Source organism: Alexandromys fortis, unplaced genomic scaffold (genome assembly GCF_014885135.2).
Source record: "Alexandromys fortis isolate MF-2015 unplaced genomic scaffold, M_Fortis_MF-2015_v1.1 scaffold_80, whole genome shotgun sequence".
In the NCBI taxonomy this organism is placed as follows: domain Eukaryota; kingdom Metazoa; phylum Chordata; class Mammalia; order Rodentia; family Cricetidae; genus Alexandromys; species Alexandromys fortis.
This window is the reverse complement of record NW_026068174.1, coordinates 4,727,324-4,754,317: the sequence shown is the minus strand read 5'-3', so window position 1 is coordinate 4,754,317 and position 26,994 is coordinate 4,727,324. Positions and strand designations below refer to the sequence as shown.

The following is a 26,994-nucleotide window of genomic DNA, read 5'->3' as shown; positions in this document are numbered from 1 at the left end:
TGGCAGAGACAAACATAAGGTCCATCTCATTCCTCTACGGTTCTGGCGGCAGGGGGCCCGGTGATTTGGGAGGGGCATCGTCTTTAACAACCTTGGGGACCCTGCGGAGGAGTCACTCCACCTCACTGCTCCACCTCTGAAGGCGTGGCCTTACCCCAGACCAGTCCTGGGGAGAGGGCGGGGCCAGTGCGGGAGGTGTTTGTCCCGCCCCCACGGAGTCACGTAGCTCTGCGGCATCCGCTGCCTTATTTACTCCAATTTGGACTGAGCTACAGTCTGTTGCTAACCAGATCCGAAGTGAGGTGTACCTGTGTCTCCTGCCGCTGACCGGTACAGGTAAGGTCCCAGGCGAGGCAGAGATGCTCAGCATCCCTTCTTCTTCTCCTTGACTCTTCGCTGCTGTCCTTGCTTTGCTCCCAGGGGCCCTGGTCCACCTTTTCAACTCTGTCTAGCCTCACATCTCTGCTTTCTGTATGCTTGAAACCCTATGGCTCAGGTAAACCCTGCTAACCCCTTTTTTCCTAGCTCTCCTAACTAGAACTCAGCTTTTCCAGTTCCAAATCGTTCTTACTCAGCCTCCAGGACTTTTTCCACTAGGTTAGCCTCTCTCATCCAAGGCTTTTTTTTTTTTTTTTCTTCTTCTTCTTCTTTCTCTTTTTGATTTTTCAAGACAGGGTTTCTCTGTGTAACAGCCCTGACTGTCCTGGAACTAGCTCTGTAGACTAGGCTGGCCTCAAACTCACAGAGATCTGCCTGCCTCTGCCTCCCAAGTGCTGGGGTTAAAGACATGCTCCACCACCACCCAGCCCATCCAGAGCATTTTAATCTCAGTCCAGTTCTGCTCCTTCACGGCTGGGCTAGTCCCCAGGTGTAGGCTATAGGCCCAGGAAGAGCATCAGGACTGGTTAGTCTGCATCACCATCACCCTTCCCACCTTACCCCAAGGCTCCCTCTTTCCCCCTCCACTCTCTCAACCTTAATCCTTTGCCTCTGGATCCCCTAGGAGTCTGAGCTGTGGGGAGCCAGGCCTCCCTATTTCCTGTACCTCCTTACACACTGGGGAATGCTCCTGGGTGCTGGAGATGACCTGATGGTGTCTCTTTCCTGTCCTCTCATGTAAATCTAGCTAGCCTGTTGGCCCCATCCTGCCATACTTGCAGCGCTCTGGGCCCTATCTCCACCACAGGTGTGCGGAGTAGGTAGTCAGGTTTGCACATGGAACAGAAGAGGTCTTGGGAGGCCGGGCTGGGATCTGTACCACCGCTGCTTCTCTTCACCCTGGCTCCTGCCTCCCTCTAGATGTGAGGATCATGTGGATTAAATGTCTTACTCACAAATCTTGAGAAAATGGGTTTTTGTTTTTCCTTAGGGGTCCTTTTGAAGAAAAGAAAGGGAAAGGCAGGTCTTATGTGTCCCTCAAGAAGGGGCCGGGGGCCGTGAAAGGAGGGTTGGCATTCTCATCTGGGCAGCAGTTTCCAGGAAGACCTATAGCTTCAGGCTTGCCACCTCCCCATCCCCCATCCTGCATCTCTCCTGGAGCTGGGAAGGGTGCCCATCAGGGACAAAAGGAGATGTGGGAACTAGGGCCCTAACCCTGTCAGCTGTCAAAGAGATTGGTGCCACTTTGATGCCCAGGACTCAGGCCAAGGACTGCTGTTCAGCTCCCAGCCGTGCTGAGCAGGACATTTGGCCTGTTTGGTCATGAGGGGAAGCAGAGGAATTAGTAGTTGGGATCTAGCTTTTCTATCTTGTTTCCATTCCGGACAGCTGTCACCATGCCCCACGCGTACCCAGCCCTTTCTGTTGAGCAGAAGAAGGAGCTGTCCGATATTGCCTTACGGATTGTGGCCCCAGGAAAAGGCATTTTGGCTGCAGATGAGTCCGTAGGTAAGTGAGAGCCTGTGGGCAGAGTTGAGGAATGGTTGCCAAGGAATTCTAGCCAAAGAACAAGGCTGTCTCCCTCTGCTTGCTTTTAGGAAGCATGGCTAAAAGGCTGAGCCAAATTGGGGTAGAGAACACTGAGGAGAATCGCCGGCTGTACCGCCAGGTCCTGTTCAGCGCTGATGACCGTGTGAAAAAGTGTATTGGTGGCGTTATCTTCTTCCATGAGACACTCTACCAGAAAGATGACAATGGTGTCCCCTTTGTCCGGACCATCCAGGATAAGGGCATTCTTGTAGGCATCAAGGTATATAGCCCCTGGCCCTGTGTGGGAGCTGGGTGTGAAAACTGGTGTCTGTAGGAGGGGTGGCAAGGCTAGCCCTCAACCTACTTTTCCTTGCAGGTTGACAAGGGTGTAGTGCCTCTTGCCGGGACTGATGGGGAAACCACCACTCAAGGTATGTGGTGGGTGGGTGTGAAGTCCACAGAGGTATGATATGGTTAATGTTGGCAAGACAGGGGCAGGGTGATGAAGCTGGTACTGTGTTTTCAGGGCTGGATGGACTCTTGGAACGCTGTGCTCAGTATAAGAAAGATGGTGCTGATTTTGCCAAGTGGCGCTGTGTACTGAAGATCAGTGATCGCACACCCTCAGCACTGGCCATTCTGGAGAATGCCAATGTGCTGGCCCGCTATGCCAGCATCTGCCAGCAGGTGTGTGCTGAAGTTTGGGTGGGTGGAGGCATGCTTGCATAGCTTTCCCCGATGCCCATCTTCTGCTTCTCCCAGTTTACTCCGCTCTTGCTTGCAGAATGGTATCGTGCCTATTGTGGAGCCTGAGATCCTGCCTGACGGAGACCATGACCTCAAACGTTGCCAGTATGTTACAGAGAAGGTAATGCTCAGCTGAGCTCAGACACACCAGGGACAGCCATCAGGGGCGCCTGGACCCCATTCCTGCATCTTAGATCCAGGCACACTCTCACTTAGGGCTTCAGGGAATAAGCCTGGACGTGACCCTCACATCCTGTAGTCTCCCACCCCACATAAACCTCTGATCCTTAGGTCCTCGCTGCTGTGTACAAGGCCCTGAGTGATCATCATGTATACCTGGAGGGGACTCTGCTCAAGCCCAACATGGTAACCCCTGGCCATGCCTGTCCCATCAAGTATAGCCCGGAAGAGATCGCCATGGCTACTGTCACTGCCCTGCGCCGTACTGTGCCCCCAGCCGTCCCAGGTACAGAATTGCTCCTATCATTCCAGGTCTGACTTCAGGTTTTTCTGTGGCGCAGGGATCCTTTGCCCTGGAGAAAAGAGAGTGACCAGTCAGTTTGTCTTCTCCAGGAGTGACGTTCCTGTCTGGGGGTCAGAGCGAAGAGGAGGCATCCCTCAACCTCAATGCCATCAATCGCTGCCCACTTCCCCGGCCCTGGGCCCTCACCTTCTCCTATGGACGTGCCCTGCAGGCATCTGCCCTCAATGCCTGGAGAGGACAAAGGGACAACGCTGGGGCTGCTACTGAGGAGTTTATCAAGCGGGCAGAGGTAGGGAGCTAGAGGTGATGGCTGGGGAGAGATTGTGTGTCCCACCCAGAGATCCCAAACTGGGCAGGGTTCCACGCCTGTGGTCTGGCTCAGCCTGCTTACCTGTCCCCGTTCTCTTTTGCAGATGAACGGGCTTGCAGCCCAGGGCAGGTATGAAGGCAGTGGAGATGGTGGAGCAGCAGCACAGTCGCTCTATGTCGCCAACCACGCCTACTGAGGCGTGCCTCCTCAGCCCGCAGCCCTTGGCCTAGTAACATGCACCCCGTAGTCACAGCCAGGGCCCAGTAGCCATGCAGAACAGCACTGTCTTCACCCAGCACCGCTCATCTTATTCTCTCCTCCTTCTCCATCTCACATTGCTGTACCCGAAACCCTGGATGGGAGGCAAAGTCCCCCCAAGTCTGAGGGCGGGGGGCCTTTCCCCTGGCACTGTCAACCCTTACAGTCTTCCCATGATGATGTAGCTTGTCCTTGGGATCGGGGGACGTGCACTAGCCCTGACTCATGCCCTGAGCACACAGCAAATAAATAGGAGCAAAACACACTACTGTCTGTTGCACACGTCAAAGTCCTCTCTCCCTGTGTGTGATCTGCTGGCTCATCCTATGTCAGAGCCCTCTGACTATGCAGTGAAGAGCTGAGATCTGAGCTTCACTGGGCTTCAACTTTATGGAGAAAGGGTTCACCTACCTGGGCTACCATGCCCCGTTCAGGCTTCTACCTGCTGATCTCCAAAGCTGAAGTGGAGCTGTAAGCAGGTGTAACGGGGACTACAAGTCTTCCAGGGACTGCCACGTCAAAGGCAACGGACGACGGTGCCAGGACGATGAGCAGCTCCTGAAACAGAGTCTGTGCGGGGCTCAAAGCGGGGAGGGAGTCAACAGGACGAGCAGGGATGAGAGTGGGCAGTTCTCCATTGCAGCATTGTTGATTCCTGCTGGGGCCTGACACATTTAGGGGGAATGTGCACTTAGCCCCTTTCCAATAGGAAAACCTCCAAAGACTCTGGGCTGCCAGAGCTGAGGAAGGTATCTAGGAGCTTGCCAAGGGCTAAAGCCACTTCCACGCAGAGAAGAGATCCATTTGAGAGTCTGGGCAGTGTGAGAACTGATTGGGCTTTGTGCTGAATGTTGACCACTGGGCTGGAGTGTGAGGTAGGGAGATACTAGACTGGCTGTGTCCCGTTAGCTGGAGAAATCACTGCTGCCCTGCCCTGGTGGCCTGATCTGTTAACAAAAGAGCAGCTAGCTCAGCAGTTTCTGTGTGCTTCTGCCTGCCAGGCAGTGTTCTTCATGCCACTATTATATGTATTAACACGACTCTGTAAAGAAGCTACTATAGTCTTCTTCATAGGAGGAAACAGGCTCAGAGAGCTGCCGTTCAGGCAATAAGTAAAACCAGGATTTGAACTGGAGGCATTAGGATATGAAGTCTGTGCTCAGGAATTTTTTTTTTTTTTGCGGGGGGGGGGTGTTTCGAGACAAGGTTTCTCTGTAGCTTTGGTGCCCGTCCTGGAACTAGCTTTTGTAGACCAGGCTGGCCTCGAACTCCCAGAGATCCGCCTGCCTCTGCCTCCCGAGTGCTGGGATTAAAGGCATGCGCCACCACCGCCCGGCTGCTCAGGAATTTTCAACTAAGCATCCTGACTTTTCCAAATTGGGACCGATTTTTCATTCTAGACTCTTGATGTGGTGACCTGTGACAGGTTGAGGCACTGGGTTCTTCTGGGTCATGTAGGGAAATCTGTCTCAAAATTAACCCCAGAATAGCCAATCATGCTAAAAAGTTACCGTTTTGTGAGTTCTGTCTCTAAGCTTTCAAGAGCCGGTGTCCCGAAGAGAAGCCCTATCCTAGGGATGACATAAGAAGCTTTTTCAGGCTCTTGATAAGCTTGGCTTCACTGAAATAAATATTCTTCCGCTGGGAGGGCGTGGTACATGCCTGTAAATCCCCTGCACTGGAGAAGCTGAGGCAGGTGGCTCGCCCAGAGTCCAGGGCCAATATCGCTGAGCTGGGGCTGTGGAGCTAGGCAGTGGCGGGTGAAAACGAGGTTCAGATCGCGGGTTCAGCCCGGCGGATACCCGCTCGTAGGCTCCGCCTGCGCACTAGTGTGCGTCTACAGTGTCGCTCGCAATTGGCCGCGGTCGAGCGCCGTGGTCCCGCCCCTTTGTGCTGGAGCTTCCTATTGGAGGAAGCTCACGAGGCCTCGCCCCTCGGAGACCTGGGCAGCCGGAAGCGAGCATGGCGGCCGCGGGGGCAGCGGCTACGGACCTAGGTGCGGTGGGTTTCGGGTGGAAGGCGCGGCGGGGAGGTCTGACGGGCGGAATGTGTGGGTGGGGCGCGAGAAGGCAGACAGGTTCCTGCAGCATGGGTTCGGGGGCGTGCCACGCGGGAGCGGCTCTCACGGGGATCCCGGCAGCCCCCACTTCTCTGCGATCGCCGTGTGGCGGGCACCGCATTCTGTTTCCCGAGCCTCAGTCGACCTCCTGTGTCCTCAGAGGTGGTCCGGGGCAAGCGCGCCGCGTTGTTTTTCGCGGCGGTGGCCATCCTGCTGGGACTGCCACTCTGGTGGAAGACCACGGAGACCTACCGGGCACCGTTGCCCTACTCCCAGATCAGTGGGCTGAATGCCTTGCAGGTGAGACTTGAATGAGGAGGACGGGGTTGGGGAAGGGGAGCGGCGACAGCCCACCGCAGAGTGCAGACGTCGCTAAAGGTCCCGATTCCCCTCCCCGCAGCTCCGGCTCATGGTGCCAGTCACAGTTGTGTTTACTCGGGACTCTGTGCCCCTGGACGACCAGGAGAAGCTCCCGTTCACCGTTGTGCATGAGAGAGAGATCCCTCTGAAATGTGAGTTCCCTTGAGAGAGGAAGTCAGGGCTGCTTTTTCCGTCTGAGCCAGGCCTGAAATCCAGAGGTTGGATTCCATAGGAGGAGAGTGGGCGTGTCATAACTTACTTTAAAATGTTTTATTACATTTATTGTGTGTGTGTGTGTGTGCCCAACTATGCAGGGGACAGCTTGTGGGAGTCATTTCTCCTTCCACTACATGGGCCCAAGGAATCCAACTCAGGTCATCAGGCTTGGGGTAACAAGTGCTACCTGTCCCTTTCCCTCCGAAAAAGATCCTTTTGGAATGAACAGTGTGTTTATTTAGGAAGGGGGAGCTAGACTTAAGTTCCGTGTTGTTATGGTAAGGTAATTCATAAGGTAAGTTATGCTACCTTATCAGAAGCAGTCGATACCCCTCAGTGTATAGAGAAAGCAGGATGTACTTGAAAGGACACGAGAGTCTGAAGTCACATATTGAGTCTGAAGTCACACTGGATATGTATTTAGACCCTTGTCATTCTAAGCTCATACATTTATTGTTAGGCACTTTGTTAGGAACCAAGAACTTGAGGATGAATAATAAATTGATAATGTTTTCAAGATGTTTATAGTCACATCAGGGGAAAGAAACAGGCAAAATGCCGTAAGGTTGAAGGTTTGGTTTAGTGATGGGGCACAGCAGATCCTGGATTCCATCCTCGCCTGCTGTAGAGAAAAGAAAGGTGAAGAGAGGTTTGATGGACTCCCCCCCCCCCCCCCAGTATTTCTCTGTGTGGCCCTGGCTGTCCTGGAACTTGCTTTGTAGACCAGGCTGGCCTTGAACTCACAGAAATCCTCCTTCCTCTGCTTCCCGAGTGCTGGGATTGAAGGCATGTGCAACCACCGCTTAGCTGAAGATGTGAATTTTGAAGTTGGATTTTTAGGAACTGTACACACAAGGGTCAGATTAAGGGGAAGAGTGGAAAGCCTTCCAGACAGAAGAAAGACTGTGACCAGCTAGGAAGGTAGCTGGTGTCAGTCACTCTGCCTGCCAGAAGCCAGGCAGACAGCTGTACACAGTTGTCTCGTGTAATTCTAGCCAAATGACTCTTTATAAATAAAGAAATCAAGGTTTATAGGATTTATCTTGCTCCAGATCACAAACATGAGCTAGGATTAGATCCAGGTCTACTAAGGACACTCTTCCTATATGTCTCAAGGAGGTGTGAGTGATTGAGTTGGGTAATCTGGACAGTTTTGCCTTCTGAAATTCCAGGTAAAACAACAGGAGTGGCTGGAAGTACAGGCTGAATATAGACCTTGAAATACTAAGCGCACACACCACCACGTGCGACTGCAGGTTCATTTGTTAGGCAGAATTCCTTTTTTTTTTTCTTCCAAGACAGGGTTTCTCTGTATAGCCCTGGCTGTCCTGGAACTCACTTTGTAGACCAGGATGGTCTCAAACTCACTGAGATCTGCCTGCCTCTGTAACTGGTGTTACAGGCAATTATGAGCTGCCATGTGGGTCCTGGGAATTGAACTTGGGTCCTCTGATAGAACAGCATGTGCTCTTAACCACTGAGCCGTCTCCAGCCCCAGTCTTCTGAATGTTTTAGGTTTTATTTTCCTTTCTTACCACATTGGTCAGGACCTTCACAAAGGAATGCTGAGTAACCCGGAATGGCAGAGGAGACAGCAGGCTTCCTTGTTTTATTACTAACTTCCTGAGTTGTACTTAGTGCTTTGGTTTTCATTAGAGTTGATTGACTAGTTACCACATGGTTTCATTGAACTAAACTCCCCAGTTTGGAGATTTCTGGCTAAAGGACCAGTGAGCGCACAGGCAGAGACAAGAACTGGAGCAAGAGGGTGAAGTGAGTGTCAGGTGTCTACTGTCATCTTTGCAGAAATGATGGGAGTAGCTGTCACTCTTTGGTGCATGTTCTTTCTCTGAGGAGCCATCCTGGTATCCTTAATGCTTGAGGTGCCCAGCTGGGCAGGTACGTGAGGTCTAACGCCCTTCACTTGTTCTTCCTTCCAGACAAAATGAAAATCAAGTGCCGCTTCCAGAAGGCCTACCGGAGAGCTTTGGACCACGAGGAGGAGGCCTTGTCACTGGGCAGTGTACATGGTATAACAGTTTTGATGAGTCGCCCTTTTTTTCTTCTGCTCTCCTGGGCTGGCTCATTTTATGTCATCTTGACACAAGATAGAGTTATCTGAAACGAGGGAGCCTCACTCGAGAAAATGCCTCTGTCAACTACAACTCTAATCGGCATTGGTGGCACACACTTTAATCCCAGCACTCGGGAGGCAGAGGCAGGAGGATCTCTGTGAGTCCGAGGCCAATCTACAAAATGAGTTTTCAGACTGCTCCAAAGCTACACAGACAAACCCTGTCCTGAACCCCGCCCCCCCCCCCAAAAGAGAGAGAGAGAGAGAGAGGGAGAGAGAGAGAGAGAGAAAAGGACAACTGTTAGATATTTTCTTTCTTAGTGATTGATAGGGAGGGCACAGCCCATTGTGGGTGATGCCAGCTCTGGGGTAGTGATCCTGAGTTAAGCAGGTTGAGTCAGCCATGATGAGCAAGCCAGTAATCAGCGTTCCTCCATGGTCTCTCCGTCAGCCCCTGTCTTCAGGTTCCTGTCCCGTATGAGTTCCTGCCCTGACTTCCCTCAGTGATGTGACCTGGAAATAGGAGCTGAAATAAACCCTTTCCTCCCACATTGCTTTGGTCATGGCGTTTGGTCACAGCAATAGTGACCCTGACCAGGACATCTCCCGAGTGTGACTTCCATGCTGTGTCTTAACTTCCATAGCTTCTCTGAGAAAGCTGGGACTGAGAAGCCTTGGGCTGAAAGCAGGAGTGGCCTGCTCAGGCCTGGCTGTGGCGTTTGTTGAGTGTGAGCGGGTGAGCGGTGGGGTGACTCAAGCACCCTGGGGTCCTGGGGGAAGCTTTAATAATGTTGCTTTTGGTGTGTCCCAACTGTTAACCGCAGAGGCAGAAGCCATGTTAGCTGAGCCGGAGAAACAAGCAGAGGGCTCCCTGACTGTGTACGTGATCTCCGAACACTCCTCCCTTCTTCCCCAGGTGAGACCGGCTGGTGGCTGTTCTGTCAGCTCATCCTCTCCGAGGGCACTTCCTGTAGGGGTGCTGCCTATACCCTGCGCGTGCTACAGAAAGCTCCACGTTTTACAATAAGCATACAGTGCGATTACTCACATCGATTTGGTTTTTTTTTAAAACCTGGGACAGGTGTGTGGTTAAAGCGCCAGTGATCATTTGGTTTTTTTATCGGCAGAGTCTAATGTAACCAGGGCTGGCATCAGTTTGTAGCCAAGGATGGCACTGAATTTCCTGTTCTCCTCCATCTAACGCACAAATACTAGACTTACAGGCATGGATCACTATAGCTGTGTATGTAGTTCCAAGGCTTGAACCCAGGGCTTCCTGATACCTTCAGTCCAATTTTCCATTTATTATTTATTTTCCTTCCTTCCTTCATGTTTTAGGGTCTCTGTATGGTGCAGCTCTGGCTGACCTGGAACTTGCTATGTAGACCAGGCTGCCCTAAACTCACAGAGTTTCACTTGCTTCTGCCTCCCAAGTTCTAGGATTGAAGGTGAGCACCACCCACCCCTAGCCAATTTTACATATTTTAAAACATAGATATATTGCCGGGCGGTGGTGGCGCACACCTTTAATCCCAGCACTTGGGAGACTGAGGCAGGCAGATCTTTGTTAGTTCAAGACCAGCCTGGTCTACAAGAGCTAGTTCCAGGACAGGCTCCAAAGCTACAGAGAAACCCTGTCTCAAACAAACAAACAAACAAACAAACAAAAAAAACCCCATAGATATATGATACTATACATTCTGAATTTTGCTGCTTTGATTTTGTTCAGTATTTTAGAGCCATTTGTAATGGTATGTGTAGCTGAATCTGTATTTCACTGTATAAACAAATCTAATGTCTGTCTTCTCACTGGTGGACATCAGTGTTACTTCCAGCTCATCCCTCTTCGTGTAATGCTGCGTGCAGACTTGCCTCTGGCAATGTGCCTTTTTCAGAGACCACACTTCGGTTTGTTTGTTGAATCTACTGTTCTTGTTTAGCATATCATCTCTTGATTTCTACTTCACTGTCTTACCAGTCCCTAAAGATTTAAATGTTGACTGAACCTGTGTCTACTGGAAAAAGGAATGGAACTAGATGGGATTACGCATATAAGCCCAATGCTCAGTAATGCCAGGTTAATGAAGAAAACATGAAAGAAAAAAAAGGCATAATAGTACATGCCTATAACTGGACAGGTGGAGGCAGGAGGGTCAGGAGTTCAAGTTCATCCTCAGTTGCATAGCTCGAGGCCAGCCTGGGTTACATGAGACCCTTTCTTAAAACACTGACAAAAATAAGGAGCTGGAGAAATGGCACAGTGTTAGGAGTGCTGGCTGCTCTCACAGAGGACCTGGGTTCAGTTCCCAGCACACACATGGTGGCTCTTCATTGTCTTAATTCCAGTCCTAGGGAACTCCATATCACCAGGCACGTGGTGCACATACATATGCAAACACTCATACATATGAAATAAAAAGAAAGAAACCACTGTTTTTTTAATTTTATTCTACACTGTGTGCATGGTTGTTTTGCCCGTGTGTATGTCTGTGCAGGTGGAGGCATCATGTAACTCCCTGGAGCTGGAGTTACACATGGATGTGAGCCGGCTACCACGTGGTTGCTAGGAATGGAACTGGGCTTTCTGGAAGAGCAGCCAGTGCTCTTAACTTTTGAGCCACATCTTCAGCCCAAACTGTATCTTTAAAAACACAGCAAAACTAGCAAAAGAAATAACTGCTCTCTACAGGTCTAGAGAGTGGTGCGGCCTTTTGACCGGTAGCACTAGGCCAATACCTTATGGCAGGAGCCAGAGCTGACATAATGCTTTGTAATTCCATCATTTGGAAAGCTGAGGCAGGAGACTTTCAAATTGCAGGCCAGCCTGGGTTATATAACAAGAGACTTTTTCCAAAAAGGGGGGGTGGGGCAGGAGAAAGTACTTTTTTGCTTTCTTTACTGGGCCACCCACGGTCTTCTGTCCCTCTGTACCCTGCACAGGACATGATGAGCTATATTGGACCTGAGAGGACAGCAGTCATACGGGGGCTAATGCACCGGGAAGCCTTCAACATCATCGGCCGTCGCATCATCCAAGTAGCCCAGGCCATGTCTCTGACGGAGGATGTGCTTGCTGCTGCTCTGGCCGACCACCTCCCCGAGGACAAGTGGAGCTCTGATAAGAGGAGGCCTCTCAAGTCCAGCCTGGGTAGGGCTCTGGACTTCGTTATAGAAAGGGAGAAGAAATAAGTCAGGTGGAACAGTGGTGAAGTCTATGCAAGCTGCTTTTTCCTTTCTTTTCTGGTCTCCATTTAAAAAAAATTTTAGATTTATTTATTTTATGTATATGAGTGTTTTGTATGTATGCATGTATTTATGTGTTATCATGAGGATGCTTGGAGGTCAGAAGAGGGCATTGGGTCCTCTGGAACTGGAATTAAGAAGGTTGTGAGCCACTGTATAGGCGCTAGGAATTGGACCTTGGTCTGCTGCAAGGGCAGCAGTGCTTTAAAGTTCTGAACCTTTTACCCAGTCTCTCTCTCTCCCTCTCTCCTTATTTCCTGTCTTTCTTTGATAGCTCTAGCTATCCTGAAACTCTTTCTGTAGAGCAGGCTGGCCTCTGACTCACAGAAATCCTCCTGCCTCTGCATCTGCCTTTGGGTGCTGTGATTAAAGGCAGGAGCCACCACGTTTGGCTTCTCCATTTTTTTCTTTTTCTTTTCCCCCTGAAACAGGGTTTCTCTGTATAGCCTTGACTATCCTGAAACTCCCTCTGTAGACTAGACTGGATTCGAACTCACAGAGATCCTCCTGCCTCTGCCTCCCGAGTGCTGGGATTAAAGGTGTGTGCTACCATCACCCAACCCTTTTTTTTTTTTTTTCTTAAAGCACTCAGTAGTGTTTCTAATCTTATGTCTATCCTCTCTGGTTCCTCCTGGCACCCTTCTCTGTCCAGGTTAGAAGGGGTAGAGGCTGTGTCTTTTTTTCCTTGATGTTCCTCTGAATTCCATGACTCCTCTTTCTATAGGCTATGAGATCACTTTTAGTTTACTCAACCCAGACCCCAAGTCCCATGACGTCCACTGGGACATCGAGGGGGCCGTCCAGCGCTATGTGCAGCCTTTCCTGAATGCCCTCAGTGCTGCTGGCAATTTCTCTGTGGACTCTCAGGTAAGGAATGTTTTTAAAGCCTCTACAGATCTAGTGCTTACGGGGGCTTATGCTCCTCCGTCTCTTTAGTTTGCTTGCATAGCTGTGTGCAGGGTGGTGTCATGTGAGCAGGTACAGGTGTGTCGCTTGTGGGGAGCGCTGTGTGTGCCCCTGTTTATCTCTACCGTCCATTGATCCCTTGAAGGCAGGTTCCAGTGTCCTTCCTTCCTTGGTGTCCAGCTCAAGGAGTTCATCAGAGCAGCTTAACAAAACAACTTCCGTAGGGCTCCCTCTGGAACTAATTCAGCTGTGACACCTAAATATTAAAGCCATCAGCCGCCCTTAAGGAATTTATTTAAAAAAAAAAAAAGCTTTCAAAATATGCGAACACTGTAACAATAAAGCCATAAAGAATGCTGCTTGCTTTCTGTGTCACGTCCTGTCCTTGTAGGGAAAATGTGGGCGACTGTTTATCAGGTCCTGCTCGGGGAGTGGCTGTCTCTGAAGAGCAGGCTTGATTGGCCCTTGTGGACACTCGGTTATGCTTTTTCTTTGTTTCCCTTTTTGGGTGTTTGGTAAAATATGTGGCTTTCCAAGTATGAGTTCAACTTGTTAACTTTGCCCTGATTTTATTGTTTTCTTCCGTACACCAATTTTCTGCGCCCTGACTTGGTCTTGTATGTTTTCTCTTGTCCTGAATTTATCTTTACAAGGTACCTTAGCTGTTTCCGTAGGAAAGGCAGACTCTTAAGTCCGTGTGAGGGGAACAGAAAGAGCATGTCCTCTTTTTGCTCCACAGATCCTTTACTATGCCATGTTGGGAGTGAACCCCCGCTTTGACCCAGCCTCATCGAGCTACTACTTGGCCATGCACAGCCTCCCCCATGTCATCAACCCAGTGGAGTCCCGGCTGGGTGAGTCCTTGAGGAGGCCTTCTGCCAGGCCAGGAGGAACACTGTAGGCACAGTGTGGGGCTGGAGGTGGGTCGTATGTTTTGATGGTTTCTGAGTTGAGTTGGTGTTTTTGGACTGGGAAGATTAATTCTCTCTCTCTCTTATCCTCTCATCCTCTCTCATCTTTCCCTTGGGTTGTTTGAGGCAGAGTTTCACGTACCTCAGAGAAGTAGACGTCTTTGTTTTTTGTTGAGACAGGGTCTTATGTATCCCAGGCTGGCTTCATGCTTACTGTGTAGTGAAGAAAGCCTTGAACTCCTGATCCTCCTGCTTCCAACTCCCTACGTGCTAAGATCATAGGCTTTTGTCACTGTAGCCAGCTTAAAAACAAAAAAACCACTGTAATTTTTCTTCCCTCGCTTCTGGGGATTGAGCTCTGGGTCTTGTGCATACCAGGCACGTACGTACTCTACCACCAAGCTACAACTCCAGTCTTTGAAAGCAGAATTCGGTTTTTCTTTTAATGATTTATTTATTTTTATTTCATGTGCATTGGTGTTTTGCCTGCATGTATGTGTGTATGAGGGTATTGCATCCCCTGGAACTGGAGTTACAAACAGTTGTGAGCTGCCATGTGGGTGCTGGGAAATTGAACCCAGATCTTCTTGAAGAGTAGCCAGTGCTCTTAACCACTGAACACCACTCCAGCCCCTTGATTTTTCTCTTACCATTTATTTATGTGTTTTGTGGATGTTGGGGGAACTGTTGTGATGCATGTGGAGGTCAGAGTACCACTTGTGAGAGTTCATCTTCTCTTTCTATTATGTAGGTCATGGGGTTTAGATTCAGGTCATTAGGTATGGTGGTAAGCACTTCTACCCAGTGGGCCATCTCATCAGCCCAAAACAGAATTTGAATGGACAGTTGTACTCGTTGAATTAGGGAACCTTGAAGCTGGGATTATAATCTTTGGTTTTGCAGGAAGGAGCCTGGGGAGTGGTGAAGAACTGTAATACAGGCAGATCAGAGTTCAGTGTATTGTTAGGGATGGACCAAGGATTTCAAGAGGGGTGGCACATGTGTCCTCTGCAAAATCCCCCTTCCTTCACTACTTCATCCATCCCGTAACATTAGCCAAAGGAGGCTCTGTGGCCGCGTGAGCAGAGACAGAAAGGCTGTATGGCAAAGGGAGTGGGCCTAGACAAAGAGAAGTGAGAGTGTAGAAACTGAGGGAGTGTGGAGTTGGTGAGGGAGCTGAAATGTGAGTGGGTGACCAGAGAGGAGGCTGGTACGCCTGGCCGGCAGGCACCTAACCATCACATGCTGTGGTGACCAGAGAGGAGGCTGGTATGCCTGGCCGGCAGGCACCAGACTATCACACGCTGTGGTGACCAGAGAGGAGGCTGGTACGCCTGGCCGGCAGGCACCAGACCATCACATGCTGTGGTGAGCAGTGTGAGCTTAGCTGCTGTGAAGGTCTTGGAGGGACAACAGGGAGAGCTGACTTGACGGGGTCAGCCTAACACCAGTTACAGAGCTGAAGCCTCTTTGCAGTGTCCAAGAGGGCTACCATGGACAGTGGACGGTGGGCTCTCAAAGGGCAGAAAACCAGGGACATTAAGGGGTTGAGGACTCTGTCCCATCCGTGTAGATTGGAGGGTATCCTCGTGAGTGTCATTTGGGGGAACTGAGTCCTACCAGCCAAGGAGAGGCTGAACCTGGAACTAAGATCCAGGGCACGTGTTTTGGTGTCCTAACTCCTCTGTTTGTACCGCAGGATCCAGCGCTGCCTCCCTGTACCCTGTGCTCAACTTTCTACTCTATGTGCCTGAGCTCGCCCACTCCCCTCTATACATTCAGGACAAGGATGGGGCTCCAGTGGCCACCAATGCCTTCCACAGTCCCCGCTGGGGTGGCATTATGGTAATAGTCACCCTATTCAGGCCCCAGAGCCCACATTTATTTCCAAGAAATGTCCATCAGCTTGTCTCTGGGGGAGTGGGTGGGCCTTTCTAGTCCCTGTGGGGAGGAGCGTGCCCCAAGGAGCTGACAGGGCTGTGCTCGTGCCCCCACCCTTTTCTGGCCCAGCTGGCTTTTACTTTTGTCAAAGTACTTAGTTTTTGTACTGTGACCTGTATACTTAGCAGTGTGCACTAGAGACTCGTCTGTCCATCTTAGCTGTTGGCTTCCCTGGGGGTGTCTTGCAGCGGTGGGACCCTCCTCTCCTTTAGCCTCTGGTCCATGGGTAGGAATGCTAAAACAGATAACTGTTTTTAATTTCATAGGGCTTTCAAGGGGTTCATTAGAGTAATGTATACTCAAAATTTAAAAAAGGAGTAGGGAGATTGTTGTGCCCCTGGGACTTATAGCCTGCAGATACGAGAAGCCATATCTTTCTTTTCTTTCATGGCCTCTGAATGCTGAGCAGAAATGTACATGTTCCTGTGTGGTATTAAGATAATTGCATTTCCCATTTTCAGATATACAATGTTGATCCCAAAATCTATAATGCCTCGGATCTGCCAGTGAGAGTTGAGGTGAACATGGTTCAAGTGATGGAGGTGTTCCTGGCTCAGTTGAGGTAAGGCCCTGCATGATCCCTTTGGGGCTGTGCCCATTGACCGTGTGGCTTAGGGCAGAGACTATGGGAATCTTAGCATTGGCACCCCTACCCACAGGAACTTTGGTCTCCTGGTGCCTTTTCCACAGGCTTCTCTTTGGGATTGCTCAGCCCCAGGTGCCTCCAAAATGCCTGCTTTCAAGACCAAAGAGTGAAGGACTCATGACCTGGGAACTGGACCAATTGCTTTGGGCTCGGTCAGTGGAGAACTTGGCCACAGCCACCACCACCCTCACCTCCCTGGCCCAACTTCTGGGCAAGATCAGCAACATTGTCATCAAGGATGATGTGGCATCTGAGGTAAATGGGCCAGGGCGCCTGTGAGCATGCTATCCACAAATAAATACCTCAGGCTTCCTTTAGAAGCTATGCTCCGCAGTGGGAGTCTAGGTGGGAACAAATGAACATTTCAAGCTGGCCCTCAGAAAATAAAAAACAGCCCTTTTTAACTAACTTTGATATTGCTTGGGTGGACTCCAGGAGACTTCCCTGGGAGACAGGTACTGAAAGGCCAGCACCCTTCCCCTGCCCCGTGTATACCTAGGACGTGTTGGTAACTCTAGCCTCTCACCTTCCCAGGTATACAGGGCTGTGGCTGCAGTCCAGAAGGCTGCGGAGGAGCTAGCCCTTGGGCACCTGTCGTCTGCTTTTGTGGCCAGCCAGGAGGCTGTGACATCTTCTGAGCGTGCCTTTTTTGATCCCTCGCTCCTCCACCTCTTGTATTTCCCTGATGACCAGAAATTTGCTATCTATATCCCACTTTTCCTGCCTATGGCTGTCCCCATCCTCCTGTCTCTGGTCAAGATCTTTCTGGAAACTCACAAGTCCTGGAAAAAGTCTGAGAAGAAAGATTGAGCCTGGTCATGTGACAGAGGAAGCCCTCTGTCTGGCCAAGCTGGGCGTGTTGGGCCGATGGTTTGTCTGCATTCTTCTGATGGCTCTCCACCAACCAAAGGATGACCCTCCACAGTGGACTCCCCTTCCCTTCCTTCCTGTTCTGCTGGCTCCGGCCCTCCATCTTACCTAGGAGCCTCGGAGGACATATTCTCTGGATCTCCATATCTGGCGTGAACCTAATGGCGTTTGCCTGCCTGCCCTTCCTTCCAGCCTGTCAGCTCAGCATAGCTCCGCACTGAGAGGTGGATTTGGGGGAAACCCTTGGGTTGAATATAGCCCTCCTCTCCCTTCTGAGACCTTCTCCCTCCTTCCACTCCTTCCAGACTCACGGTGTCACCCATTGGGTGCAGCCTAGCCTGGTCTAGGAGGCAGCGGCTTAGGATCTGGTTCTGCCTTGTGGCTAAGGTTTCCCTCTACGCTTTAAGAGAGGCAGTGTGGTACATGAGGAGACACGACTTGGAATCCAGCAAGCCTGAACCAGACCCCTGCTGCACTTATGGACTGGAGAGCCTTGGATAAGCTGCTCTTCTCATTGAACCTCAGGTTTTTATCTGTCGGAAAGCCCTGATGACGTCACTCTTAGAAGGGCATTGGATTAGATGTGATAAGCTTGTAAAAGTGTTCTGTATATTGGGCTCTTTAAAAATATATATTAGGCTGTTAATAAACATTGGTTGAATATGAGTTGATACAAAGTATCGTAACTTTCACTTATGTGTGAGAAGCAGTCTGATCTGCCCAGATCTCAGAGTCCTCCATGTCACACCTGGCCATGTATTTGCCCTTCTTGCCTCATTGTCCCCATGTAGAATCTGGGAATGGCTAGACGGCTGTGGTGTCTGCATGTTGTAAATTGCTCAAACCTGTGAATTCTAGCAGGGAATAGCTTGAACTAATGACAGCCTGGGATATCATTTCAACAAAGGAGAATACTGGGTACTGGCTCCCCGGGAGCAGTGTGCTAGCGCTGGGTGTTACAGAGAACAGAGTATGTATGTATATATATATATGGAGTATCACTGCTTTCATAGAGCTGACCTTTGAGGAACAAATAATTTTGCCTAATGCATTAAAAGAAAAAAAAAACAGGGTGATTTGCTGGAAATTGAGAGGAAGTACTTTAGAACTGGGTGGGTGGGTGGGAGGTTGAGACTTGAGCTGGAATCAGGACAAAGCTATCAGGGAAAGACCTTGAGGCTAGAACCCAGTGAAAAAGAGGAGAGGTATTCAATATACCTTAAATTGTCCAAAAGAACCGTGAAGTTCAAAAGGACCCTGGCTCTTATCGCAGCAATTGCCCGGCGGTGGGCGGGGCATGTGTGACGCGCGCCACTATGGGCGTGGCCAAGGCGGGACGGCACCTGGGGCCCGGCCGGGGGTGGGGCGGCGGACGCTCCCCCTTCCCCTGGCTCCAGCCGGCGCTGGCAGCGGCGGCAGTGGCAGCAGGCGAGGATCGCGAGGCCCCGCGAGGCCATGAAGGTGAAGAAGGGCGGTGGCGGGACCGGGTCGGGGGCGGAGCCCGCTCCAGGAGCTTCGAACCGGAGTGTGGAACCTACGCGGGAGCCTCGGGTGGAATCCGAGTCCGGGTCCGACTCGGAGCCAGAGCCAGGTCCGGGGCCCAGGCTGGGGCCGCTGCAGGGCAAACAGACCATCGGGCCGGACGACGTGCTGGGGCTGCAGCGGATTACAGGCGGTGAGCACCAGCAAGGGAGCTCCACCCGCGGGCTGGAGGGAGAGCGCGGGAGGGGACCCACGAGGCTCAGAGTCTGGCCTCACCCCTCCCCCACGCAGTGCCCCTCCTCTGTGTCCCCTTACTCTCCCACTGCCTCCAAAGCCTGAGATTTCTGTGTTCTTTTCCTTGGTCTCTTGCTGCGCCCCTCCTCACTCTTTCCTATTCAAGGGGCCCACCCCTTTTCCCATGGTGGAGGTGGGGCAGCGGCTGCATCTGTAACCCTTTCCCCTATGGAGTCTTCGGGACCCTTTGAGGCTGGTTACACAGAGTGTGCCTCACTTGCAGTCGGTCTTTAGCACCCACCCTGCTAGGTGGAAGCGAGGAAGACCCTCTGGCTCCCTGGCTATTATTACCCTCACCCTGCTTCCCTGATTAAGGCTAGGGCAATACTCTTTCCAGGAACGCTACTGATCAGGGTGTTTCAGTATGTTGACTGTGGTCTGTGTCATGGAAGCAAGTGTGTGAGCCCCAAGCCTGGAGTGGCTGGTGCTTTTTTTGTTTTATTAACCAGGGCTCTCTCATCAAGGGAAGTCTAGTTTCTCCTGGAGCTGTTTCCAGGCTGTGCTGCCTGGATTAGAGTCCCAGTTTTGCCTCCTAATTGGTTGTGTGACCTTGGGAATATAATTTCACTTCCAGGAGCGTGTTTTTCCTCTGTAAAATGGGAACAATGTTACCTCCCTCAAGGTTTTTGTGATGTTGGACAATACTTGGATGCTCTGAACGCTATGTCAATAGGGGCTCTTTTATCAGCAGTACTGGAGGCCACACAGGTCCAGAGCAGCTGCCTGCCGGCAGGCAAGTGAGCATTGGGGTAGAGGCAGGCGTTACTACAGATGGTGAACAAGGACTAGAGAATCTTCTGGCAGAAGGCTGGCTGAGCCTTGGAGAGAACTGCACACTGCCTTGGAATGGGTGGGTCACCAGCAACCTGCCCTGGCTCCCTTTGTGATGGGATGGACCGGGTGCTAGAGCAGACCTGAACCCTGGAGCTGCAGGAGCAGCAGAGCTGAGGTTTCCCAGACAGCTGTGAAGGGGACCAGGATGGCAGGCCTGAGCTTGTGCATCTGGGTCCCAAGGGGCCTCCCTCCTCCGTTCAGAGCTAGGCAGCAGCATTCTTGGCTAGACCTCTAGAGCTTTGCTCCCTTGGCCAAGCAGGCATCAGTGGAGGGAGGGGCCTGGTCCAGGCTGGTGTTGAAGCCAGTGGGCTGCATTTTGTAACAGCTGCTGGTACACCCATAGCCCTCTGGGTGGAGGGCAGGATCACCTGCCTCACTCCTGGATAACTGAAGGCTCATTTTGCAGCTAAGGAAGCCTCTAGGTGAAGTCACAGCACGCGTCTCCTGGTCTGGACAGAAGTCATAGCCTGTAGAGGGTGAGAAAGGACAGGGGCCTCGTGAAAGCTCTTTTCTTTCTGGGGCTTGGAAACAAGGTTCCAGGCCGCTCCTCCTTCCCTGCTCTCTTCTGACCCTAATCACAGAGGTCTGGAGTTTGTTCTTCCTGGATTATCAGGCCCTGAATCCGGCTTAGGAAGCTATTTGTGGCCACAGCAAGAGAGCAATTGGGTTCTGAGCCATTACTCTGGCCCAACCTTGGGTCCTAGGCTTCATTATTAGCAGAGGGGATGGAGTGGCTGTGGCGTCCTGAGCCCTAGGCAGCCACTGACCCTCACTCTCTGAAAGGGCGGAGGAGCTAACTGATTGAGTTTGCAGTGTAAGAGACTGAGGTCTGGGTGTGAGCTCTTCCCAGTGAGAGAGAGGCTCCCGAGCTGGGCACAGGGGAAGAAGGGAGGCTTTTCCTGGGACTTGGGCAGGTGGTGGGATCCTGCTTCCAGTCTGCCCCCTCATCCTTTTGCCCTGCAGTGTCTTTCTATAACTTTGTGTAAGACCTTACTGAGCTAGGGTAGACAGGTCAGGCAGGGCTCAGGACCCTCTAAAATTTTATATTGTTTCTGCCAGGCTCCAAGGTGCTAGAGGGCTGTTAGGAGGGCTTCCTGGAGGGGGCTCCCCCAGGCTTGGGGAGGAGAAGACCTAGGGAAGAGAGAATGACTTCGTATTCACTTCCTCTTCTAACCACAGAGGAATAGGAGGTGGCCCAGGGGCCTAGAGGGTGACTTCCGGGTCTCTGTGGGTCAGTGGGGAGGATGTGGTACTTAGAAGGTTGGCAGCACCCAGAGCCTCCCTGGTCTTTTTCTGCCCCTTCTTATTTCTTGCCAGGGCCTCCTCTAGGACTTGCAGTTGCTGCTGTAAGAACAGTAAGTTGCATGAAGTAGGAAGAGCAGGAGTTCACGGCCAGCATCTGCCACATAGTAGGTTTGAGGTTAGCCTAGGCTACGTGAGACCCTGCCATAAAATCAGCAACAACAAAACAGTAGTTAGGGTCAGACCATGAACTCCCTAGGTGATGCTTAGCTCTCCTGGTTCCCCCTGAGCCCAGGACTCCCTGCCTCATCCAGACCCTGCCACACCATACTCTTCTCTGGCTTGGCCTGTGCTCATCTGAGGACCAGAGAGCGAGCACTTTATCCCTGAGGGTGGCTTGGGCCCAAGACTGGAAGGATGACCTCTAAGGGTTCCCTCTGCTTGCTAAGACTTCCTCCTATTGGGAGATCAGCAGAGGATCTGTTGAGCAAAGTCGGCCTCTTCTCCCCCAGTAGCCTGGGCTCCAGCCTGAATCAGCAGAGCTCCCATAAACTGCTTAAGGGACCTGGGCTCCTATAAGCTGCTTACAGAGGGAGGAGGGGCCTGGGCAAGAGAACAGGGAAGGGGTACCAACTTACCCCCAAAACAACCCATGCTAGGGGAAGTCCCCTCAAGATCAGCCTTGCCTGATGCATCTATATGTCATGCCACAGGGTGTGTCGTGGGGGTGGGGCACACTTCAAGGAAGAACTGTAACAGCCTTCTCTGAAGAGCAGAGCTGCCTGCTCCTTTGGAGTGAGGTGCCCCCGTCATGCTGGAAGCTTCCACTAGACAGAAGGCCTAGTTGTCCAAAGGATGCATGCCAGTTTGGCAGAGTGGAGGTTGAAATAAGGGTCTCCCAAATAGAGGATGGGAGGGACCATATGGTGGAGGTGACCTCCTTTGCCTGATCCTGTGAGGCCACTAGGATGGGGCTGTTAATCCCTGGCTTTGTCCTCATAACAGAATTCTGTCCCCTGCAGGGAGGGGGCTCTTCCCAGACAGGGTCATGGTTTTCTTTCTGGAGGGCAGTGGCCAGAGGGGTCAGAAGGAGCCTTAGGGTCCCACAGAAACTGAATTGACAGTGGATGTTTGGGGTCCCTGTTTGCTCAGCTGCCTGTCTCCCCTAGACTACCTGTGCTCCCCTGAGGAAAATATCTACAAGATTGACTTCGTCAGGTTCAAGATCCGAGACATGGACTCAGGCACAGTCCTCTTTGAAATCAAGAAGCCCCCTGTCTCAGGTTAGTGGGCTAGGTGGGTCATTGGCAGGAAGAGGTGGGCAAACAGTGGAGTGGGTTCCCTAGGTTCCTTAAGCCACAAGAGGGTCAGAGCAGAATCCAGGCTTAGACCCCAGCATACTCAGGTGTCTGTAGGCAGATAGGCATCTTCTTTTTTTGCCACTGTCTCAGGGTGGACATCTTGGGCGCACAGTCCCGGTTCATACAGGCCGTCCTGCCCCCTGCTGGCATCCCTGGAAACTGCCGTCCCAAAGACCTCCCATAACCCTATGCACATTCTGTGACCCTGGGAGCCTCTGAAAATTGGTGAGGGGAGGGTGGAGGAGGCAAGGGCCTCAGCCTGAAGCCCACTGAGCCCAGCTGGGGTACATTGCAGAACGGTTGCCCATCAACCGGCGGGACCTGGACCCCAATGCAGGGCGCTTTGTTCGCTACCAGTTCACACCCGCCTTCCTCCGCCTAAGGCAGGTGGGAGCCACGTGAGTCACTGGGCTGGGATGAGGGCTGGGGGGCGAGCGTGAGGGTGGGAACAGCCCTTCCAGAGCCTCTCACTGGTGGTCTGCCTGGAGCCTGGTCCCTTGACTGGCTGGCTGGCATGGAGGCCGCTCTCAGCCCTGCCCCCTTCTCTTAACTCAGGGTGGAGTTCACGGTAGGAGACAAGCCGGTCAACAACTTCCGCATGATTGAAAGGCACTACTTCCGCAACCAGCTTCTCAAAAGCTTTGACTTCCACTTCGGCTTCTGCATCCCCAGCAGCAAGAATACCTGTGAACACATCTATGACTTCCCGCCTCTCTCCGAGGAGCTAAGTGAGTGGGGGCGGGGGCGGGGGCGGGAGGGTGGTACCTGTAACGCTGACCCCCTCTCAGCCCTCCTGGGTACCACTCCCACACCACCAGGAGGGAAACAGGCTCAGAGAGACGAGAAACCCTCTAAAGTGGTTCATCTGTCCCTGCCTTCCCCCATCCCGGTCCTGAAGTCCTCATAGTAGCATGGCGCAGGTTCCTGACCTTCTGCCCTGGCTGGGCCTCTCTTGCAGTCAGCGAAATGATTCGTCACCCATATGAGACACAGTCTGACAGCTTCTACTTCGTGGATGACCGGCTGGTGATGCACAATAAGGCAGACTATTCCTACAGTGGGACACCCTGACCCCCACGCTGCCCCTACCTGTGAGGCTCTGGCCTAGACCTCGTGCTGGGAGCCCTCCAACATCATCTCTACTTGGGGATGGCTCCCGCGGCTCTGGAACCTGAGTCAGTTTTGAGAGGAAGAGTGCCCAGCACCTCTAGGCCAAGCCTCTGAAGCTCATGGGGCCTGTCACATACGGCAGACGGGGAGGCTGTTGGCCCCTATGTTCAGGAAGGCCTCCTGGAAGCAGAGGACTTCTGGACACCTCACTTGGTCCACTGGGCCTGAGTTCCCTTCTCGAGGCTGTGACTAGATCAGGTTAGGGAACCATTCCCTGTCCCCTGCCCACCACCTCTATGCTATTTATAGTTGTCAGTACACTGACGAAGACCCACAGTGGGTACCCTGGTCTCAGCCCTGGCCTCCTCCAGCAGTGGCCAAGACAATGCCCCAGGTGTGAGAGGGACGGGTCCTGATTGCAGCCTGTGGTAGGACCTGGGCAAACTGTATATAGTTTTCAATAAACCTCCTTTTCTGTTCTTGGGTATGGGTCAGCCTGTGTGTTTGTAGGGAAAGGCAGGGATGGGGGGCGTTGGTGTTAGTCACTCTTTATCATGACAAAAGTACTTAGCAAATCAACTTTAGGCAAGATTTACTTCAGTTCAGAGCTTTCAGTTCATGGCACATGGCTCCATCACTATGGGCCTGTGGTGAGGCAGAGCATCATGATAGAGAAGGGGTCCTGGGACAGAACTGTTCACCTGGTGACAGAAGCGGAGAGCGAGTGAGGGAGCGAGCGAGAGGAAGGTGCTAAGAACAAGATACACCTTGCAAAGATTGGCTCCATTTCCCCATCCAGGCCCTCGTGATCATCTCAGTATTGCCACTAACTGGGGACTAAGGTTTTGACATGAACCCTCAGGGAATGCTTCATAATCAACTCTCTCTTCATATCAAAAGGATAAACCTTCCACTTCCCAGTGCCCTCTGGCCAGTGGTTTTTCCTGGCCTCAGAGTCTCAACTTCTAAATCAGCATTTAGGACATGGCACAAGCTAGGATTCCTATGATGGAGACCCAAGCTCTGGGAAGCTTTGGCGTAAAGGTAATGACTTGGCTGAGTGGAGGCTGGAGGAACTACCATCAACTCAGGATGGGGAAGGAAAAGACACAGGGAGGTGGCTTTGTTTCCCACTTCCCCTGACCTCCAGAGGCCACTCTTTTTTTTTTTTAATATTTATTTATTTATTATGTGTATAGCATTCCTTCCACGTGTGCCTGTAAGCCACAAGGGGGCGCCAGGTCTCATTATAAATGGCTGTAAGCCACCATGTGGTTGCTGGGAATTGAACTCAGGACCTCTGGAAGAGCAGTCAGTGCTCTTAACCTCTGAGCCATCTCTCCAGCCCCAGAGGCCACTCTTAAGTGTGCTTTCAGCCTACATCAGAGAAGGGCAGGACTTTGAGCAGGCCTAGGGCCATGTCCCTACCCTCATCTGCCTGGCAACACCCTTAGCCTGGCCGGTTCTGTGCGTAATACTTTAGCCTCTGACCCCTCTTCTAGTGGAGAAAATTGAAAAAAAAAAAAATTAAAGAAGGCGGGACCTGGCTTGGGATTCATGCCCTGATGTTTCAGGTCCTCTTTTCTACATAGAACGCCAGCCCACCCTCCTGGCTGAGGAACCCCAGCCCTGGGAGGTCAGAATGCCTGACTCCTGCTGGCTCTGTGGGCTCTGATAGGCTCTCTACCAAACCCTGGGAATTCTATATGTATATGTATATATGTTCATGTGTAGGAGGGGTGCATGTCTGTAGAGGGCAGAAGTTAGCACTTCCTCAGCCACTTGTCACCTTATTTGTCTAGATCGGACCTCTCATCAAACCTGCTCGGTGGCTAGGCCACCGTGCGAGCTCTAGGGATCTGCCTGTTTCTGTCCCAGTCTCATTGCTCTGGGATTACAGATGCACACTACACTACCATCCTTGACACTTCATGAAAGTGTTGCGTGTCTGAACTCAGGTTCTCAGTTGGACCAAAGCCATCTCACCAGCCCAGAACTTTGGGACTTCTTACCTGAGTAGATACTGTTGTCTGTATGAGTAGATACATGTTGAACATGACATGCTGCTGGGCATGCAGGGAACAGGAGAATTGGTCTTTATTCTTTTTTTGTTGTTGTTGTTGTTTTTGTTTTTTCGAGATAGGGTTTCTCTGTGGTTTTGGAGCCTGTCCTGGAACTAGCTCTTGTAGACCAGGCTGGTCTTGAACTCTCCGAGATCCGCCTGCCTCTGCCTCCCCAGTGCTGGTCTTTATTCTTGGAGATTTCTCAGGAGAGTTACTGAAGGAAGCATCTTTGGGTCAGTGCATGTAAAGTCAGGACAGAGTGAACAGCCCGAGCAAAGACTCAGGGACAGGTTGTATCAGGTATATTGGAGAAATAGTGGCTGTGATGTGAAAGGCGCATCAACTCATTAAGCTCAGGAGTCACAGCTGCTTCTGAGGAAGATGAAGTATCCTGAGGAAGACTGAGCAGAAATGACCTGGACATGTTATTATAGTGATTTCTTTTACTGTTTATTATCAAATAAAACTTGAATCTGAGATAATCACAAGCAGCTGCAACACATACCACCACTGTCCACTTCCCAGCACAAAAGGGTCACACAACCCCTCAGACCCACCTCATCCTTTTCCCAGGGCCTCATCCTTCTCTTGTCTTGAGTCTGCCAGGGAACCCCATGATCCACCACAGTCAGTTGAGTGTGAGCGCTGCCTCTTGAACCAAATGCTTTATTCCTTTGGACGTCAGACCACAACATAGACAAAATCCCCATAACATTCCCCCCTCCCTTTTTTTTAAAATTTCTTTTATTAATAGGAGCCTACCCCACCTGAGCACTAGCAGATCGCTTTGGGAGAGAACAGAACTTTTTTTTTCTTTTCTTTCTTTTTTTTTTAATATTTATTTTTTATATATACAATATTCTGTCTGTGTGTATGCTTGAAGGCCAGAAGAGGGTGCCAGACCTCTTTACAGGTGGTTGTGAGCCACCTTGTGGTTGCTGGGAATTGAACTCAGGACCTTTTGAAGAACAGGCAATGCTCTTAACCACTGAGCCATCTCTCCAGCCCCATTTGCCCCCTTTTATCTAATTAAAAAGAAAAGGTTCTGATTCTAACATAATAAAACTATATACGATAAGAGTAATTGTCAGGTATTGTCCAAACAGAAAGGAAAGCTATCAACCTTAACAAAATGAAACTGAATACAACAAGAACAATTACCAAGTAAGAAATACATTCACAATGTCCACTCTATTTGTATTTAGCAAATTAGAGAAAATGCTCCATCAGCTGTCCTCTCCAAGAGTGCAAAGCTTCATACCTAATTTACTTTCAACTATGATTAAGGAGAACTGTAACCATCTAGTCTTCAACCCCATCGAATAACCTAATAAGCAGGAAATGCAGAGCAAGCAACTTCCAAAATTAAGAGAAATGACAGAAATGTCTGGCTACCGGAACAGTCACTCTAGGTTCCTCGGCGATGTTGGAAATCCAATTTTGGCCTAGGGGCCTAGACATTTCTGTGAAGCAGGAAATTAAAAAAAAAGAATCTGGGGCTGGAGAGATGGCTCAGTGGTTAAGAGCATTGACTGTTCTTCCAGAGGTCCTGAGTTCAATTCCCAGCAACCACATGGTGGCTCACAACCATCTGTGATGAGATCTGGTGCCCTCTTCTGGGGTGCAGGTACACATGCAGGCAGAACACTGTATACATAATAAATAAATTTAAAAA

General features: G+C 51.1%; 3 protein-coding genes across 3 annotated transcripts; all 3 read left to right on the top strand.

Moving 5' to 3' along the window:
• Positions 1 to 210: 210 nt before the first annotated feature.
• On the top strand, positions 211 to 3,965 carry Aldoc (aldolase, fructose-bisphosphate C). The gene is made up of 9 exons (XM_050128750.1): positions 211 to 336; positions 1,768 to 1,887; positions 1,977 to 2,188; positions 2,285 to 2,339; positions 2,435 to 2,595; positions 2,693 to 2,776; positions 2,947 to 3,121; positions 3,229 to 3,428; positions 3,553 to 3,965. Exons 2-9 carry the CDS (start codon positions 1,776 to 1,778, stop codon positions 3,643 to 3,645), a joined length of 1,092 nt encoding a protein of 363 aa, XP_049984707.1. The 5' UTR covers positions 211 to 336; positions 1,768 to 1,775; the 3' UTR covers positions 3,646 to 3,965.
• Positions 3,966 to 5,590: 1,625 nt separating this feature from the next.
• On the top strand, positions 5,591 to 17,599 carry Pigs (phosphatidylinositol glycan anchor biosynthesis class S). The gene is made up of 12 exons (XM_050128863.1): positions 5,591 to 5,703; positions 5,927 to 6,066; positions 6,167 to 6,278; positions 8,283 to 8,372; positions 9,241 to 9,332; positions 11,357 to 11,564; positions 12,384 to 12,526; positions 13,305 to 13,419; positions 15,176 to 15,321; positions 15,879 to 15,979; positions 16,108 to 16,318; positions 16,598 to 17,599. Exons 1-12 carry the CDS (start codon positions 5,670 to 5,672, stop codon positions 16,871 to 16,873), a joined length of 1,668 nt encoding a protein of 555 aa, XP_049984820.1. The 5' UTR covers positions 5,591 to 5,669; the 3' UTR covers positions 16,874 to 17,599.
• A 672-nt stretch (positions 17,600 to 18,271) lies between these two features.
• On the top strand, positions 18,272 to 23,741 carry Unc119 (unc-119 lipid binding chaperone). Its single transcript, XM_050128938.1, has 5 exons — positions 18,272 to 18,608; positions 21,955 to 22,068; positions 22,442 to 22,544; positions 22,702 to 22,874; positions 23,105 to 23,741. The coding sequence occupies exons 1-5, from the start codon at positions 18,389 to 18,391 to the stop codon at positions 23,215 to 23,217; spliced, it is 723 nt and encodes a 240-aa protein (XP_049984895.1). The 5' UTR covers positions 18,272 to 18,388; the 3' UTR covers positions 23,218 to 23,741.
• Positions 23,742 to 26,994: the final 3,253 nt, after the last annotated feature.

Bases quoted from the DNA above. Each gene is read 5' to 3' on its own strand.
- Aldoc (XM_050128750.1), top strand. From the start codon at position 1,776: ATGCCCCACGCGTACCCAGCCCTTTCTGTTGAGCAGAAGAAGGAGCTG. The intron at 2,340-2,434 runs GTATGTGGTGGG...CTGTGTTTTCAG, and splicing joins TGGGGAAACCACCACTCAAG to GGCTGGATGGACTCTTGGAA. The intron at 3,122-3,228 runs GTACAGAATTGC...TGTCTTCTCCAG, and splicing joins TGTGCCCCCAGCCGTCCCAG to GAGTGACGTTCCTGTCTGGG.
- Pigs (XM_050128863.1), top strand. From the start codon at position 5,670: ATGGCGGCCGCGGGGGCAGCGGCTACGGACCTAG. The intron at 8,373-9,240 runs GTATAACAGTTT...TGTTAACCGCAG, and splicing joins GTCACTGGGCAGTGTACATG to AGGCAGAAGCCATGTTAGCT. The intron at 15,980-16,107 runs GTAAGGCCCTGC...CCTTTTCCACAG, and splicing joins GTGTTCCTGGCTCAGTTGAG to GCTTCTCTTTGGGATTGCTC.
- Unc119 (XM_050128938.1), top strand. From the start codon at position 18,389: ATGAAGGTGAAGAAGGGCGGTGGCGGGACCGGGTCGGGGGCGGAGCCC. The intron at 22,545-22,701 runs GTGAGTCACTGG...CTCTTAACTCAG, and splicing joins CTAAGGCAGGTGGGAGCCAC to GGTGGAGTTCACGGTAGGAG. The intron at 22,875-23,104 runs GTGAGTGGGGGC...CCTCTCTTGCAG, and splicing joins GCCTCTCTCCGAGGAGCTAA to TCAGCGAAATGATTCGTCAC.